Source organism: Daktulosphaira vitifoliae, unplaced genomic scaffold (genome assembly GCF_025091365.1).
Source record: "Daktulosphaira vitifoliae isolate Bord-2020 unplaced genomic scaffold, ASM2509136v1 Scaffold_4, whole genome shotgun sequence".
NCBI lineage: Eukaryota > Metazoa > Arthropoda > Insecta > Hemiptera > Phylloxeridae > Daktulosphaira > Daktulosphaira vitifoliae.
In genome coordinates, this window is record NW_026099575.1 from 30,464,490 (window position 1) to 30,478,155 (window position 13,666).

The window sequence follows — 13,666 nt, forward strand, 5'->3', positions numbered from 1 at the left end:
AAATTTCGGACTTTATCTTATCTTCATGGTGAAAATGGCTACCGAATGCTATTTTTGTGTGAAAATTTTCGATTTTGTATTTTCCATTTTTAATTTTATTATGCTATAACTTTTTGTAAAATGTATGAATCATTACAATTTTTTTATGAGAAGTAGTATTTATATAGATCTTTCATTCGACATACTGTTTTTTTAAATCGGACCATTTCCCTAAATACAGGGGGGATTCAAAACATAAAAATGCATATAGAAAGTAGAACTTTTTCAACGTAACTTTTGAAAGTGTTCCGGAAGGTCTGACACTTTTATATATATCTTAAATTAAAGCTAATGTAATATACTTTATCATGGAAAAAAAAAATTTCGGACTTTATTTTATCTTCAAGGTGAAAATGGCTACCAAATGCTATTATTGTGTGAAAATTCTCAATTTTTTTTTTTACATTTTTAACATTATAATGCTATAACTTATTGAAAAGTGTATTGATCAATATAATTTTTTTATGGGAAATACTATTTTCTAATAATCTCTTTTTTATTCTACATACTTTGTCTTAATCAGGATATTAATAAGGAACTAGCAGTTTATGAAGCTTTTGGAATAATCCACAATTTTTTTAAAATTAAACACTATCTAAGATTTGCATCGAAGCGTTTTTTTTTTATAGTGATTTTAATCACTGTCAGATATCATTATACTTGATCCAACTATGCCACGTCACCACTGTGCCGCGACCCCCCTGTGCTGGGTTTTTCTTAAATTTTTTTTTTTATATACAATGCTTTCTATGAATTTATTAGTAAGCATTTTTCCTCTCCTTAAAATGAAATAGTTAAACTTGACACCATTAACATAAATATGTTCGTTATTCGAAGCTATTAAACAAATGTTAATTTTTAATACATATGTTATTTTTTTCAGTTTGCGGCATATGTTTTAATACTTTTGATGTTGAGAAACTGACGAGTTTTCAATGTATAAAATGTTACGTGTGCTCAAATTGTATCTCTCCTGAAGTAACAAAGCATCATTTCGAGAAGTGTGTTGAATGCAGTAATAATAAAAGTGAGGACATTAAAAATTTAAAATTTTATAGAAATTTAAGTTATTTTTTTTTTATTATTACTAGAAATTATAAACTAAAATATTTTGATGATTATCTAAATTTGATAATAGCTTATATTTACACGGCACCGCGTGTTCTTTAACTTTACAACAAGTTATCAATGGAATTGTATCGACATTTGTAATTTAATTGTATGGTGACCTAGTGATAAGGTTAGTCTCTATGCCGTTTTGGGTGCGCTAGATCTAGTTCCGTACATTGCCTCTTCTTTTCAAATGTTTTTCGATACACTTTCGATATTTTCTGGCGTCTGCACTACAAATTTCCTTCGATGTATCTAATCTTTTTTGCTTCCATAAAATAAATTTCTTACGAGAGTACATAGTTTTTCTTATTATACTATATTTTGCACAAAATTAAAACTAACGATATGAAATATAAGTATTAACTCTGTTAAAAACAAATATAATTTAAAACACAAAAAAACAATTAATACGAATAGCAATACTAACAATCTTATCATTATTAAATATTACAATTATTTTAATATAATTCTATAATTTTTGTAATTTTTATACTTCATTATACATAATGAAGAAAGTTTCATTCATGATAGTTTTTAATATTGTTCGTCTAAATAATGCCATCGGGAAAATTGCCCGTGTACAACACCTCTTAAATACGAGCCTATTTATTAGTGTATAAAACCATTTAAATTACAGTTCAAACATAATGACAATTAATTGTTGTAAATTAGTTTGTTATAGATGCCAAAAAATTCCTAATCATAAAGTAATGTATATATCAAAATGTTGTAAAAGAAGATTATGTCTCCCATGTTATAATTATCTTAAAGATTGCAATTTATCATGTTTACATTGTAAATGTTCAAAAGAACGCAAAAAAACAGGTAATCATATTTTAAGAACATTTTTAAAATGATTTTATGTTGATGAGATTTGTTAGAACAAATTTATTATAGAATATTTAATTAATTTTAATATATACTATAAATTAAATAAACTTTTAATATAAAATTTTAATTTTATAATAATTTGGAGACATGGCTTTCCTAATTTCTGTTTAAATTGTTTTTTATATTTTTTGATATGTTTTTTCTACCCAACCTATTTCTTTTTTATGAATTTTTTAATTCTATAAATTATCACATAATTAAATAGGTAAAGTTAATATAATTTATTACTTATTTCTAAGTTATATTTTTTTAGGTTCCAAAGAAAAATGTTTTATAGAATATTGTCATGTATGTAATCGCCAAACAACTCATTGAAAATACAGCAATTTTCCTACTTTTATACAAATGTTTCACAAGGCTTGCTTATTCAACATAATTTTTTTTTTCATAAAAATAATTAGGGAATTTATTTATCACGTATTTATTTATCATGCGTGAAAATAGTCTTTGCTTTATTCTAAATGATAAAATATTAACATAAAATAACACGAAAATAATTTTTTTTTATTCTAATATTTTACTAAATTTTCATATTCTATGTTATGCAGTAATATGTTAAATCATCTATACAATTATAAAATATATAAAATACTTTTTAATACGAAATAATAATTATGTTTAATTTTCAAATTTATAAGTACGCCTATTATTAAAATAATCAACGTTGTACATTTTTTCAATCATTAAATGGTATAATTTGTAAAATCGTAAATTTTGCTAATACCTCTTTTGTTATTTACTTTACTAATTTTCTATAACCAAATTAAATTAATTGTGTGGCTAATTAGTTATTTTCTAATAAATAAAATCTATTAAGTGAAATAAAGTGACGCGTACATTTCTTTTATATTTTTCACAAAATTATTTTAAAATAAAATTATTTATTATATTTATTAGTGGTTCTCATTTATGCAATTAAAAGTTATTTGTTTCTGCAAATTAGTATTACTATTTTCAACGTCTATATGCAAGCCTAGTAAAAAAATTTCATAAAAATAAATTCACTTAAAAAGAAGTTGAATGGTTTTTAATTTTTACAAAGTTAAAATTTCAAGTGATTTTTAAATTATTAAGGAAATCTATAAGGACAATGCTTATTTTTAGTCTTTAAAATAGACTATGAAGTTTTATATTATATACAAACTTCTTACAAAATAACTATGTAATATTTTCATTTACAAAATAAATTATAATAGTAACCAAAGTTATAATTTTTGTTTCATTTAAATATCACCTATGCCGTTAATATTGAATTAATTAGATTTACTTTTTTTTCTAAGAGAAAAGGGTAAGAGGTCACATTTAGGTGTAGATATTATTAATAAAAATAAATTATCTAATAGCAAATAACTGTTTTAACAATAAAAAAATAATCTAAAGAATTGTTTAGTTTATAAATTTTTAAGTTTAAATTTAGTCTAATATATTATCATTTTAAAACAATAGTTAACATTTTTTATAATAATTTTATTTATATTAATTATTGAATACTAACTTATTAAGATAATACAATAATTGTTTCTTAAGTGGAATTTCATGATAAATTACTAAAATTTAATTATTTTTTGATGATTTCAAATATTTTTAATCTGAATATCTGTACAACTTATAAGTTGTATTTGTCTATTTTTTTAGATGAATGTACAATATGTTATGATGAAGAAAACACGGTAACAATAAAGCCTTGCAATCATGTGATTGGTAATTTTTGCGCTAACAGTTTTAAAATTGGTATTTCTTCGTGTCCACAATGCAGAACTGTCATTGTCATTTGATCGGATTAGGTACATCTTCCGTATTTTCGATAATTTAAATTAGAATATTTTAAGTTTTTGTGTTATTCTTATAGCTACAATGACTGTAATGAAATTGCAAATCTTTTGAAGTATTAAGGAATATTAGTTTATTAATACACAATCATAGAGAATAGTTATAGAAATTAATATTGAAGGGAGAAGAGGTAGAGGAAGACTAAAAGAAGGTAGAGTGTGTTATTCGAGCAAGGAAAAAGAAGAAGAAGAGGAGGGAAGTTTTGTATTAGGCTATCAAAAAGGTTTATTTAAACGAAAAAATTTTAATTTATCAATTGTCTGAAGAATTATTAATTTTGACCTATAAGCTTATGGAAAATAATTATTTTTTTATATATATTTCATATGGTAATAAATACTAATGGAAAACTTGATTTACTGAAAATGTTGCAACAGAATCGTTTTATTCTAAAGTGACAATAAATACTTATTTTAAAACTTAAGTAGTATTTTAATTTTCTTATATTTTGTCAATATTCTAGTTACATCAAATGAAAGTGAAGTATTCTCCAAACGTTATTTTGAACTTCATCCGGAAGAAATTCCTTACACACTTCTACCCGAAAATCTGTACAACCTTCCAACTGAGAATCATGTTCGTGAGATACCCGATCGTGTTATAAATTCCTCTATTTCTTCGAAAGAACTTATGTCAATATATTATTATCTACCAATTAATTACCAACTCAATGATATACTTATTAGTGATATTCGTAGATATGTAGGTAATATTGAACTAAGTGGTATTACAAAATTGCGCGATTTTCTCAGCATTAACAATGACCCAACAATCGATTTATTTGTGCAAGCTATTTTATTTAAAAATGAATTAAACGATGATGAAAAGCGAATGTTAGAAAATTACTATGAACGAAATGCATACGATATTGAATACGAGTTCTTTTTACGAAGTATTTATTTAAGAGAACCACTTTTTCACCGTCAACGTCAAAGTGTTATAAACTTGGAGTAGTTTAAAATAATTAATTACTTATCAAATAGTAATACTAATAATATTATTAATGATTATTAATTTATTAATATTGTATATATTTATTTATTATTATAAATTTCATAATTGATTATTTAAAAAATAAATAAATTTCTTAAAATACTAGTATTAACGGGTATAATACTTTGCTAATACCGATCTTAAACATTTGCCTAGCTATTATTCATTATGATCAGTATTGCCTGTTGTAACACTTTTGCTTGTAAAACACTAGTAAAGAACTGATGTATAAAACCTGCAATAGTAGCCTTAATGGGTAACACTAATTTTTTCCCAGATTTAACTAAGTAATCTTAAAGTTTAACTTTAATAGATTATATAAATAAGTATAATGTATAAAGTCCAGTAGATAGAAAAAATTATAAATAAAAGTTGTGTGTGCAGATATGTTCTGATTTTTTGGCAAATTTACAATTGAAACTGTATTAACTAATTGATGTACAAAATAATTAAGTTAAAATTAAATGATAGCAATGTTTTATAAGTGTCGAACAGCTTTATTTAAATTAAACAGAAAATTGAACAAAAAAATTTAACAATATAGCAAAAAAACGAAAAATTAAATAATGTAACAACAAACATATAAATATAACAAATATATAAACAATAAATAAAGAAGTCGGATGAAAATGCAAAATAGTTCATAATAAATAAACAAGAGTATTTTCAATGGAAAAAGACATCATTGTCAGCACGTAATCTTCCGTAGGGAATATTCATTGACTGTCGAATGCAAATTAATAGGAGTTATAAGTCAATATAGCAAGTTATTAAATCAGTTTCACCACCGTACTCGGTCCAATAGTTTTTATTGCTTCTACGTTAGCAAAAACAGTAGTCAGCATTTCATTTGGCGGAGGTGTTACGACGATTTCAATTAATAATGACTCTCCTTCGAAATGCTTTGGCATCTCATAGACTTCTTTTCGATTAAAGAACATCACTTGTGCTGTGTCAATCAAGTAAATTTTCAACATACCANACTGTGTCAATCAAGTACATTTTCAACATACCATCGTTCGTCTCGTCCATAATTTTCCCACGGTACAATTCAGCGCCAAAAAATATCAAGCGCATGTCGTACTTCTCAACTTTCTCGATACGTTTTAAGTTATTTTCAATTTTGCGTAGTTTATCACACAAGGTGATTACCGACTTTCTACTCTCCATCGTGTGTACCAGATAACATGTCTTCGTTCGTTTTTGAACTATCATTATCTGTGGAAAGATTATTGTAATAATAGATTGTTTGTATGATAAATATAAATAACTAACTTTTTGCGTCTCGCCTAGTTTTAATGTACGTTTCTTAGTACATGGGTCTTCTGTTATGTCAGTGCTGAGATTTTGTTCTTTGCAACATTTTTCTTCAATTTCAAATCGGTTCATATCTGTGGTCTTAATGTCATATTGTTTAAGCTGCGGTTCTTTTGAAGTAACGATGTTCTTGTATTGTTTAAGTCGGTCTTGAGCTGAATAACGTGTATTATCGGTGTTGTACAGTTGTCTATTTTCAGGCTGTTTGAATTTATTTGTTTGATGAACGATTTGTGTCTCCTCAGTTTTACGGTATTTCATAAGTCTATCTTGGGCCGTATAACGTTTGGCATTATATGTTGCGTAATTGTTCGGCTTAAGTCCAGGTTTATATGCGTTCTTCTTTGCATAAGTCTTCTCATATTTATTGCNAGTTTTTCTTTGCATAAGTCTCCTCATATTTATTGCCGACATTTTTGGGATTCAAATTCTCAGCATTCCAAATCTGAGTGTTGAGACATATTTTAGATGTTGAATATGTTAATACGAGTTCATTTTTATCAATGAGTGCCTTTAAAAATATAAGTATAAATATCTATGCTATGTACACATATATTTTTTTCACTTACGATGTTAAATATTTCTTTCTTTTTGATGACATTGGTAAGGATATTCATCGAGGACGTGTCAAAAAATTCTCCACTTATTCCTTGAAGTTTAACGCGATACTCTTCGGGCTGTTCACGATTCTTGTCATTTACTTTGATAACGGTTAAATTTTGCAAGTAGTCATAATATCTTATGACGATCCGATCTCCTCTCTCTAACAGTGCCATAATTATTGCAAGTGAATTCAACGGCTGTTTTTGGAAATAGTCAATATGTTCGACTTGCGAATGTCGCGTTGTTTTCAAGATTTTTGAAATTTGATTTCGACGCGACTGAGACTTATAGACTAGATGGCTTCCACAAGAGCTTATATGTTCTTTGTTCGCAGGTTAGACTAAAAGTCCCAATGAATTTTTAGTTTACTAGATCTTTTATACTAATTTTTTCCCGATTTTTTTGGCCAGTGACAAATAACGNATTTTGTCCAGTGACAAATAACGTTGTTAAAACAAATTATTTCAAAAGTAAATATTTTATTCACGATCGCCATAAATTGTTTTTAGCCAATATTTAAATTATATTTTTTTGAATTGTACACGTATACATCCGAATAAAAATCAACTATAATTTAGTGACCGAAATAAGTTATTATCGAATGAATGTTATAAAAAATATGCCTACACTTTGATTTATAGAAATAGTTTTTAAGATATAATGCATTCTTAAGAAATTGACAGTAGCTTTATTTAATTAACATACTGTTACGGTTTGTAACTTAAATTAATTACATTTTATCAAACATTTTAATAATTGTTGGCCAATTGTAAAAAATATTTTTTTATATTAATTGGCTTAAATAAAAAGTAAACAAGACTTAATTGGCCAACGACAAATAACGTTGCTAAAACAAATTTTTTCATTAATTCAAAGTAAAATATGTTATTTAATAATCACTATAGATTGTTTTCAGCCAATATTTAAATTATATTTTTTTGGTTTATACATAATTTTATACAAAAAATTTTCTATTCTTGATTTCATAGAAATTGTTTCTAAAATATAACACATTNGATATATGTTTAAAGGATGCAGTATTTCCGGAACATTTTCAAAAGTTCAGTTGAAAAAGTTCTATTTTTTATACAATGTTCTCTCTGAAACTTATACAAGTTTTGAACACTCCCTATTTAAGGGGAAATTGTCTAATTTTAATAAAAAGTATGTCAAATGAAAGATGTATTTATAATGTATTTAGAAAAAAAAAATTTGTGCTGATACTTACATTTATCGAAAAGTTATAGCATTTTTAAGTTNGCTGATACTTACATTTTTCGAAAAGTTATAGCATTTTTAAGTTTAAAATTTAAAATCGAAAATCGAAAATTTTAACACCAAATTAGCGTTTTTTTAACTACGGTAGCCGTTTACATGCAGAAGATAAAGTGTCGGGACTAAGGTTTTAGTTTTAACAAAAAATATGTTGATTTGTTGATTTTTGAAAAAGTTTTGGAAGTTTTAAGAAAAAAAAGTGAAAAAATGACAAAATTTGTCGATTTTTAAATTTGTAATTTTTTTGGATATTTCCTCTATTTGCGGGGAACGAGGAAAATTTTTTAAATTTTTAAGGTTAATGTCTTCAACTAGATACAATTTGTGATCTTTTGACGTATTGTTAAAAGAAAACGGTCCAGTGAGAGCTGAGAAAAAGTAGTGACAGACACAAAAAAAAAAAAAAACACATAAACACATCATGGTAAAATTAATACCTTCTCAGCTTCGCATCGANAAAAAAAAAAAAAAAATAAATAAACACATCATGGTAAAATTAATACCTTCTCAGCTTCGCATCGAAGCTAATATTACAACAACCTATGTGGACTGTATATAAAAGAATTTATAAAATCTACAATGTGATAATTAAAGTTTTTATAAAACAGTAAGTAATATTTAATAAGACAAAATAATTTTTATTTAAAATAACATTATTATAATAGCAATAAACTATTGATATTTCAACAAAGAAATATACATATTAGTAGTAACATAGTATTACACACTTTTATATTGTTAATTAACTAAAAAACTACTTAATTTAATAGTTCCTAATTCCCCGAAATGTAATTAATATTTCTCTGACGCTAATTCACGTGTGCCATTCTAAGTTTTACTGATATGAAGCAAATATGCTTAGAAAAAAAAACTATAGAGTATCACACCGAAAAATGACTAGAAAACAAATTCATGTCACAGGGTTCTATTGCATTCACTGAATAGTATTGATAAATCCGATGAAAGAAACTTCCAAAAACTTGAAACTATAACAATACAACGGAAAAAAAATCTACAAATTTTACTGCAAATAAAACCGACATAGTTTTTAAAAAATTATATACCATACAATTAACAGATCCTTTTCTTGTATAGCATAAAACCTACAACTGTTTTACCTTAGGTTCTATCATATTAAAAAATATATAACTACAAAAATTTACTACTCATCTCCCCTGCGGTAGAACAAACAGATGACCGGGTCATCCATACGCGCTAACATACCGCCCCGTTGAATGTTCAACTTTCAACTATCTTAAGTTTACATCTCATTTCAACATTTATTTATTTAATAAATCAAATTTTTCTAAAAAACTAACAATAGAGATCTTTAATACTTTTCATTCTTTTTTTTTAATATTATGACAAAAATCAATTTGTTTTAAGTTGTCATTTGTATACTCGATCGATAGATTAGTTTACAAATATTACTTAATAGTTAAAAGTAAAAAATTTATTATAATTATATACTTGTATATATTATATATTATTATACTATATATAATAATATACTTGGCTGGATATAATTTGTGATCTGAAAATGAATGGCCAGAGATACAAATAATTAAAAAAATTAAAACATCATAGTAAAACTAATAGTTTAGCATCTCATTCTGTGCTGGTTGGTATATGTTACTAACGAAAATAAACAATTTTTGTAGTTTAATTTAGAAAATATTAGTTAGCTTGTAAGAAACTTGTTAATAGTTACTACGGATACATTTTTTTTTCTTATATAAGCAGATAAATTTTACGAATACAATTACTCCTTTGAAAATTTTTAATTTAAAGTGTCTATCGTCTTAATTGTTCTCAAAGTCAACATCGTGCAAACCTTTAAGATTTTAAATAATTTTTTAAATAATCCATAACGATGAAAACGAAGACTCAGAGATTATTTGCTCAACTCAAACGTTTACGTGAAAATCCTACTTATCCGTTTATAACGCCATCTTTCGTCCATATACAAAACTTTAATAATAACAAGTCTGCTATTGTGTCTACTAGTAAGAGTTTACCAAAGGCCAATCCAAAATGTTCGTCAGCAAAATCTGTATCAGAAAAACAGCAAATGAAGAATCCACAAGACGTTCCTCTTAAATCGACTTCGGCACATATTAAAAAATCATCTCCAAAGAACAAAGTCGTCGTCGATGATAAGGAAAAGGACGTAGTCGGACCCCAACCAAGATCAAGTACGAAAAAGCATACATCTAAGTCGGAAATTACGAAGGAACCATCTAAAAATTCATGCTCGTCGAAAAGACCAAACGTTTTCGACGACAATGGGTCTTCTAAGAGACCTAAACACTCGAGATCTGTCGTGTTACGCCCTAGTGCGGATGGGTCTGAAAAAACAATAATCCCAAAGGCTATTTCTTCAACTTCAGATTCGGTAAATGAATCGCAGACCTCGCAAGATTATAAAAACGATTATAATGGTATAATTTTGATTTATTCGCTACGAAACACATTTGCAATATTTGTATTTTTAATTTCTATATATTTTTTAATTCAACAGGGCTTTCCTCTAGCTCAGCTCGGCCTACTGACCAGCATAAAAATCTGCCCAAAAAGAAAAGCTCAAACACAATCTTGGAGGGAAAACCGTCTAAGAAAACTGTTTACTCGAGCGCCGTCGAGTTCCACTCGGCTTCTGATAATAAATCCGATGGCAAAATCATGTTGAAAATCACAAAAAAACCTTCTTCCGATAAATAATTTCTAATTTCTAAGGTCGAACTACAATTTTAATATTCTCATTTATATTTTTATAAATTAATTATATATTAAATTAATATTATTCATATTTTTTTTTACTTAATATTTGAGATATTCTAATTTTTTTATTTGTTACATATATTGTCTCTTACTTTTTTTTTCCAATAATTTTTTATACTAATCATGTAATATTTATTGATTTTCTATACCTTAAATTTGTTTTTAACTTAATAATTCATTTGTTACTAAAACTATTTTTAATAAATTTATACAAATATCAGTGATTCTGTTGTATTTAATACTGGCATGTTCAGAAATTAGAATTAATAGTATTTAAATTAGTATTTCCACTATTATTATTAACTAATGTATGTTAGTATTTTCGCTTATGCTGGTTCTTATATGTTACTTATGAAATTAAAAAGCAATTATTGTCGTTTTTCAAACGAAAAATAACATTTTTTTCATATAAAATTGTATAGTTTTATAAAATTATGTGTTATTATTAAAGTTAATTTGAACAATTACTGAAGTAAATCAGATTAAAGTTCTTTTAGCGGTTGTGCTAGTCACTTATAGTTAAGTAACACAATCTACGTGATCAATTTTTAACTATCCCGATTTGCTTTATTTTGTTTTCTGTATAATTTAATATGTTTTATGTTTGGCTACAGTGACAAAGCCACTCCAAAAGGATCGTAATGAAAGGTTTGGTTAACAATGAGCGTTAAACTTTAGAGCTTATATAGATTATTAATTAATAGGATGTGTTGAAAATATATGTTATTTGTGTTATATTACTGATGCTTAATGAATCACGTTAAATGTATATCAAATAATTATAACAGGGTCATTTTTCTATTAATCTACATAACATGTAGACTAATAATAATAATAATGATATTATTATATATTTAAGAAAATCGCGTTAAATATGTTTGTCTAATAAGCGTAGTACTCGTATTGTTAGAACACAATTTCATTACTATACATACAGAATGATTGATTCATCGTTGACCACTATTTTTTTTCTAATATAATAATATTATTGAGATTTGTCTTAGTATTATTTCGTCGGTATAGGATCAGAGGAACGCACCAATAAAAAAAAAAAAAATTCTAAATAATTTTAACCAATTATTCTTGTTGAATTTTGTTTTTAGACCACAAAGGTACTCTCACCTAAGTTATAACTTCTAAATATAAGAGTACTAGCATTGTAACAATAATTTTTTATAAATTTTGTTAGACGTAAGACTGTTTATTTCCGGATACTCAGCAAAATCTTGTAATTCATATTTTTAATCGTTTTTTTTTTTTCGTAAAACTTTTGAAACGAGGTGTTTTATAGTAAATATGTATAAACTACTTTTTTACGAATATTAATATCACAAGATAAATATTTCATGCCAAATTTAAAACGTTAATGTTCAAAAACTTAACCTCGTTTCTACAGTTACAAATACAAATTTAAAAATCTTTTGCTATAAAATGATAAAATACGACTTGAGATTTAAGTACCTAGTTATGCTTATATGAATAACTGAAATATCTCATTTATACACCACATACATACGATAAATATCTAATTGTTTACACGTATGATTGAATTTTTTGTTAACAATTTTAAGAAATTAAGAATTTCATATAGGCAACCTAATCGACGCGTACACACCAAATTGGTGTATGCGAAGTTTAAAAAATAAAACGGTGAAATGGTACCAGGAGTTCATGAATAATAGTCATATTTTTGATAGCCACCATTTTATAAAAGTATTGGTCGGTCAAATATATTGAAAAACAGTACCAGGGATTCAGAAGGTTAGTTTTCATTTACTCAAGGGTCGCGGTATAACGGTCGGCGTCTATTCTAGTAGCCGTTCTAGGCATACGACGCAACGTGTTGGTTGTGAGCGGCTAGTGGCACAGAGCTACTATTCGCCAAACAGTTATGCATCAAGATTTACGCTTCAAAGATGATTACACACATCATTGCGCTACCACCACACTGCATTACACATCTAAATGATTCGTGTAATTATTTTGAATACACATTCATTGCACTTGCAGACTACTTGTTAGTATACGGAAAGCTTTATATTCTGAACGATGTCCACTTATCTGTGTTTTTAATGTTTAGGATACAATACCATGTACATTGATGTGAACGATTGGTATTTATTTTTTATACTCTATACTTGCAATTATTTAGAGAAGTTTTAAAGAAATTTAAATTACGTAAAGTGTGATATACATTATAATGAAACGATAAAAAAAATATGCCCTTCCAAAAAATGAATATTATAAACATACTCAAAGTTATTTCGGTGACGTTTCCAAATTTACAACTCATTCGTTTAATCAGATATGGCCGAGGACTTCTTTAGCCCTCAGACTTTTTCCAAATACCAATAGTTTCTGGAGTTTATCCTTAAATAATTTTTTATGGTTATCAATATTTTGTATACAAAATACAGAGTGGATCCGCAGGTTCTAACAAATTTATAAATTTTAATTAAGTCACCATGCTGCAGTAATTTTTTTTTCATAATTTTTACACATTTGGACAACAGTAACAACAATGGTTAACATAAAGTTTTCATTAAGGACAAAAATATACTTTTTTAATCAAATTTTTTGCGTAGATTTCTAATATGCAATAGAATTTTTTCCTATCACATCTAATTTTTAATGTTATTTCTAATTAGTATAAAATAAGTAATTTCACATAAAATAAATCGTTTTCTTAAATTATTATCGTATTTGATTTTTTAAAAGTTGACAATAATCTATCATGTTTAACCTATTTTTTAGTTTTTAGCTTCGATGCAAAGCTGAGAAGGTATTGGTTTTACTATGATGTGTTTTTTTTTTTTTTTTTTGT

General features: G+C 26.1%; 2 protein-coding genes across 4 annotated transcripts in view; both read left to right on the forward strand.

Moving 5' to 3' along the window:
• Positions 1-2,698, forward strand: part of LOC126905501 (uncharacterized) — a 19,101-nt gene extending 16,403 nt beyond the window's left edge. For all 3 annotated transcript variants that reach the window (XR_007704010.1, XR_007704009.1, XM_050685238.1), the window contains exons 4-6: positions 923-1,066; positions 1,825-1,977; positions 2,297-2,698. Coding sequence is in view for 1 of the 3 variants with exons in the window: in XM_050685238.1 (XP_050541195.1) it covers positions 923-1,066; positions 1,825-1,977; positions 2,297-2,358 (359 nt within the window). In the remaining 2 variants the exon portion in view is untranslated. The remainder of the gene's footprint in view (positions 1-922; positions 1,067-1,824; positions 1,978-2,296) is intronic.
• The window catches only part of LOC126905034 (uncharacterized), an 85,319-nt gene that overhangs the window by 55,193 nt on the left and 16,460 nt on the right, over positions 1-13,666 (forward strand). The window lies entirely within an intron of this gene.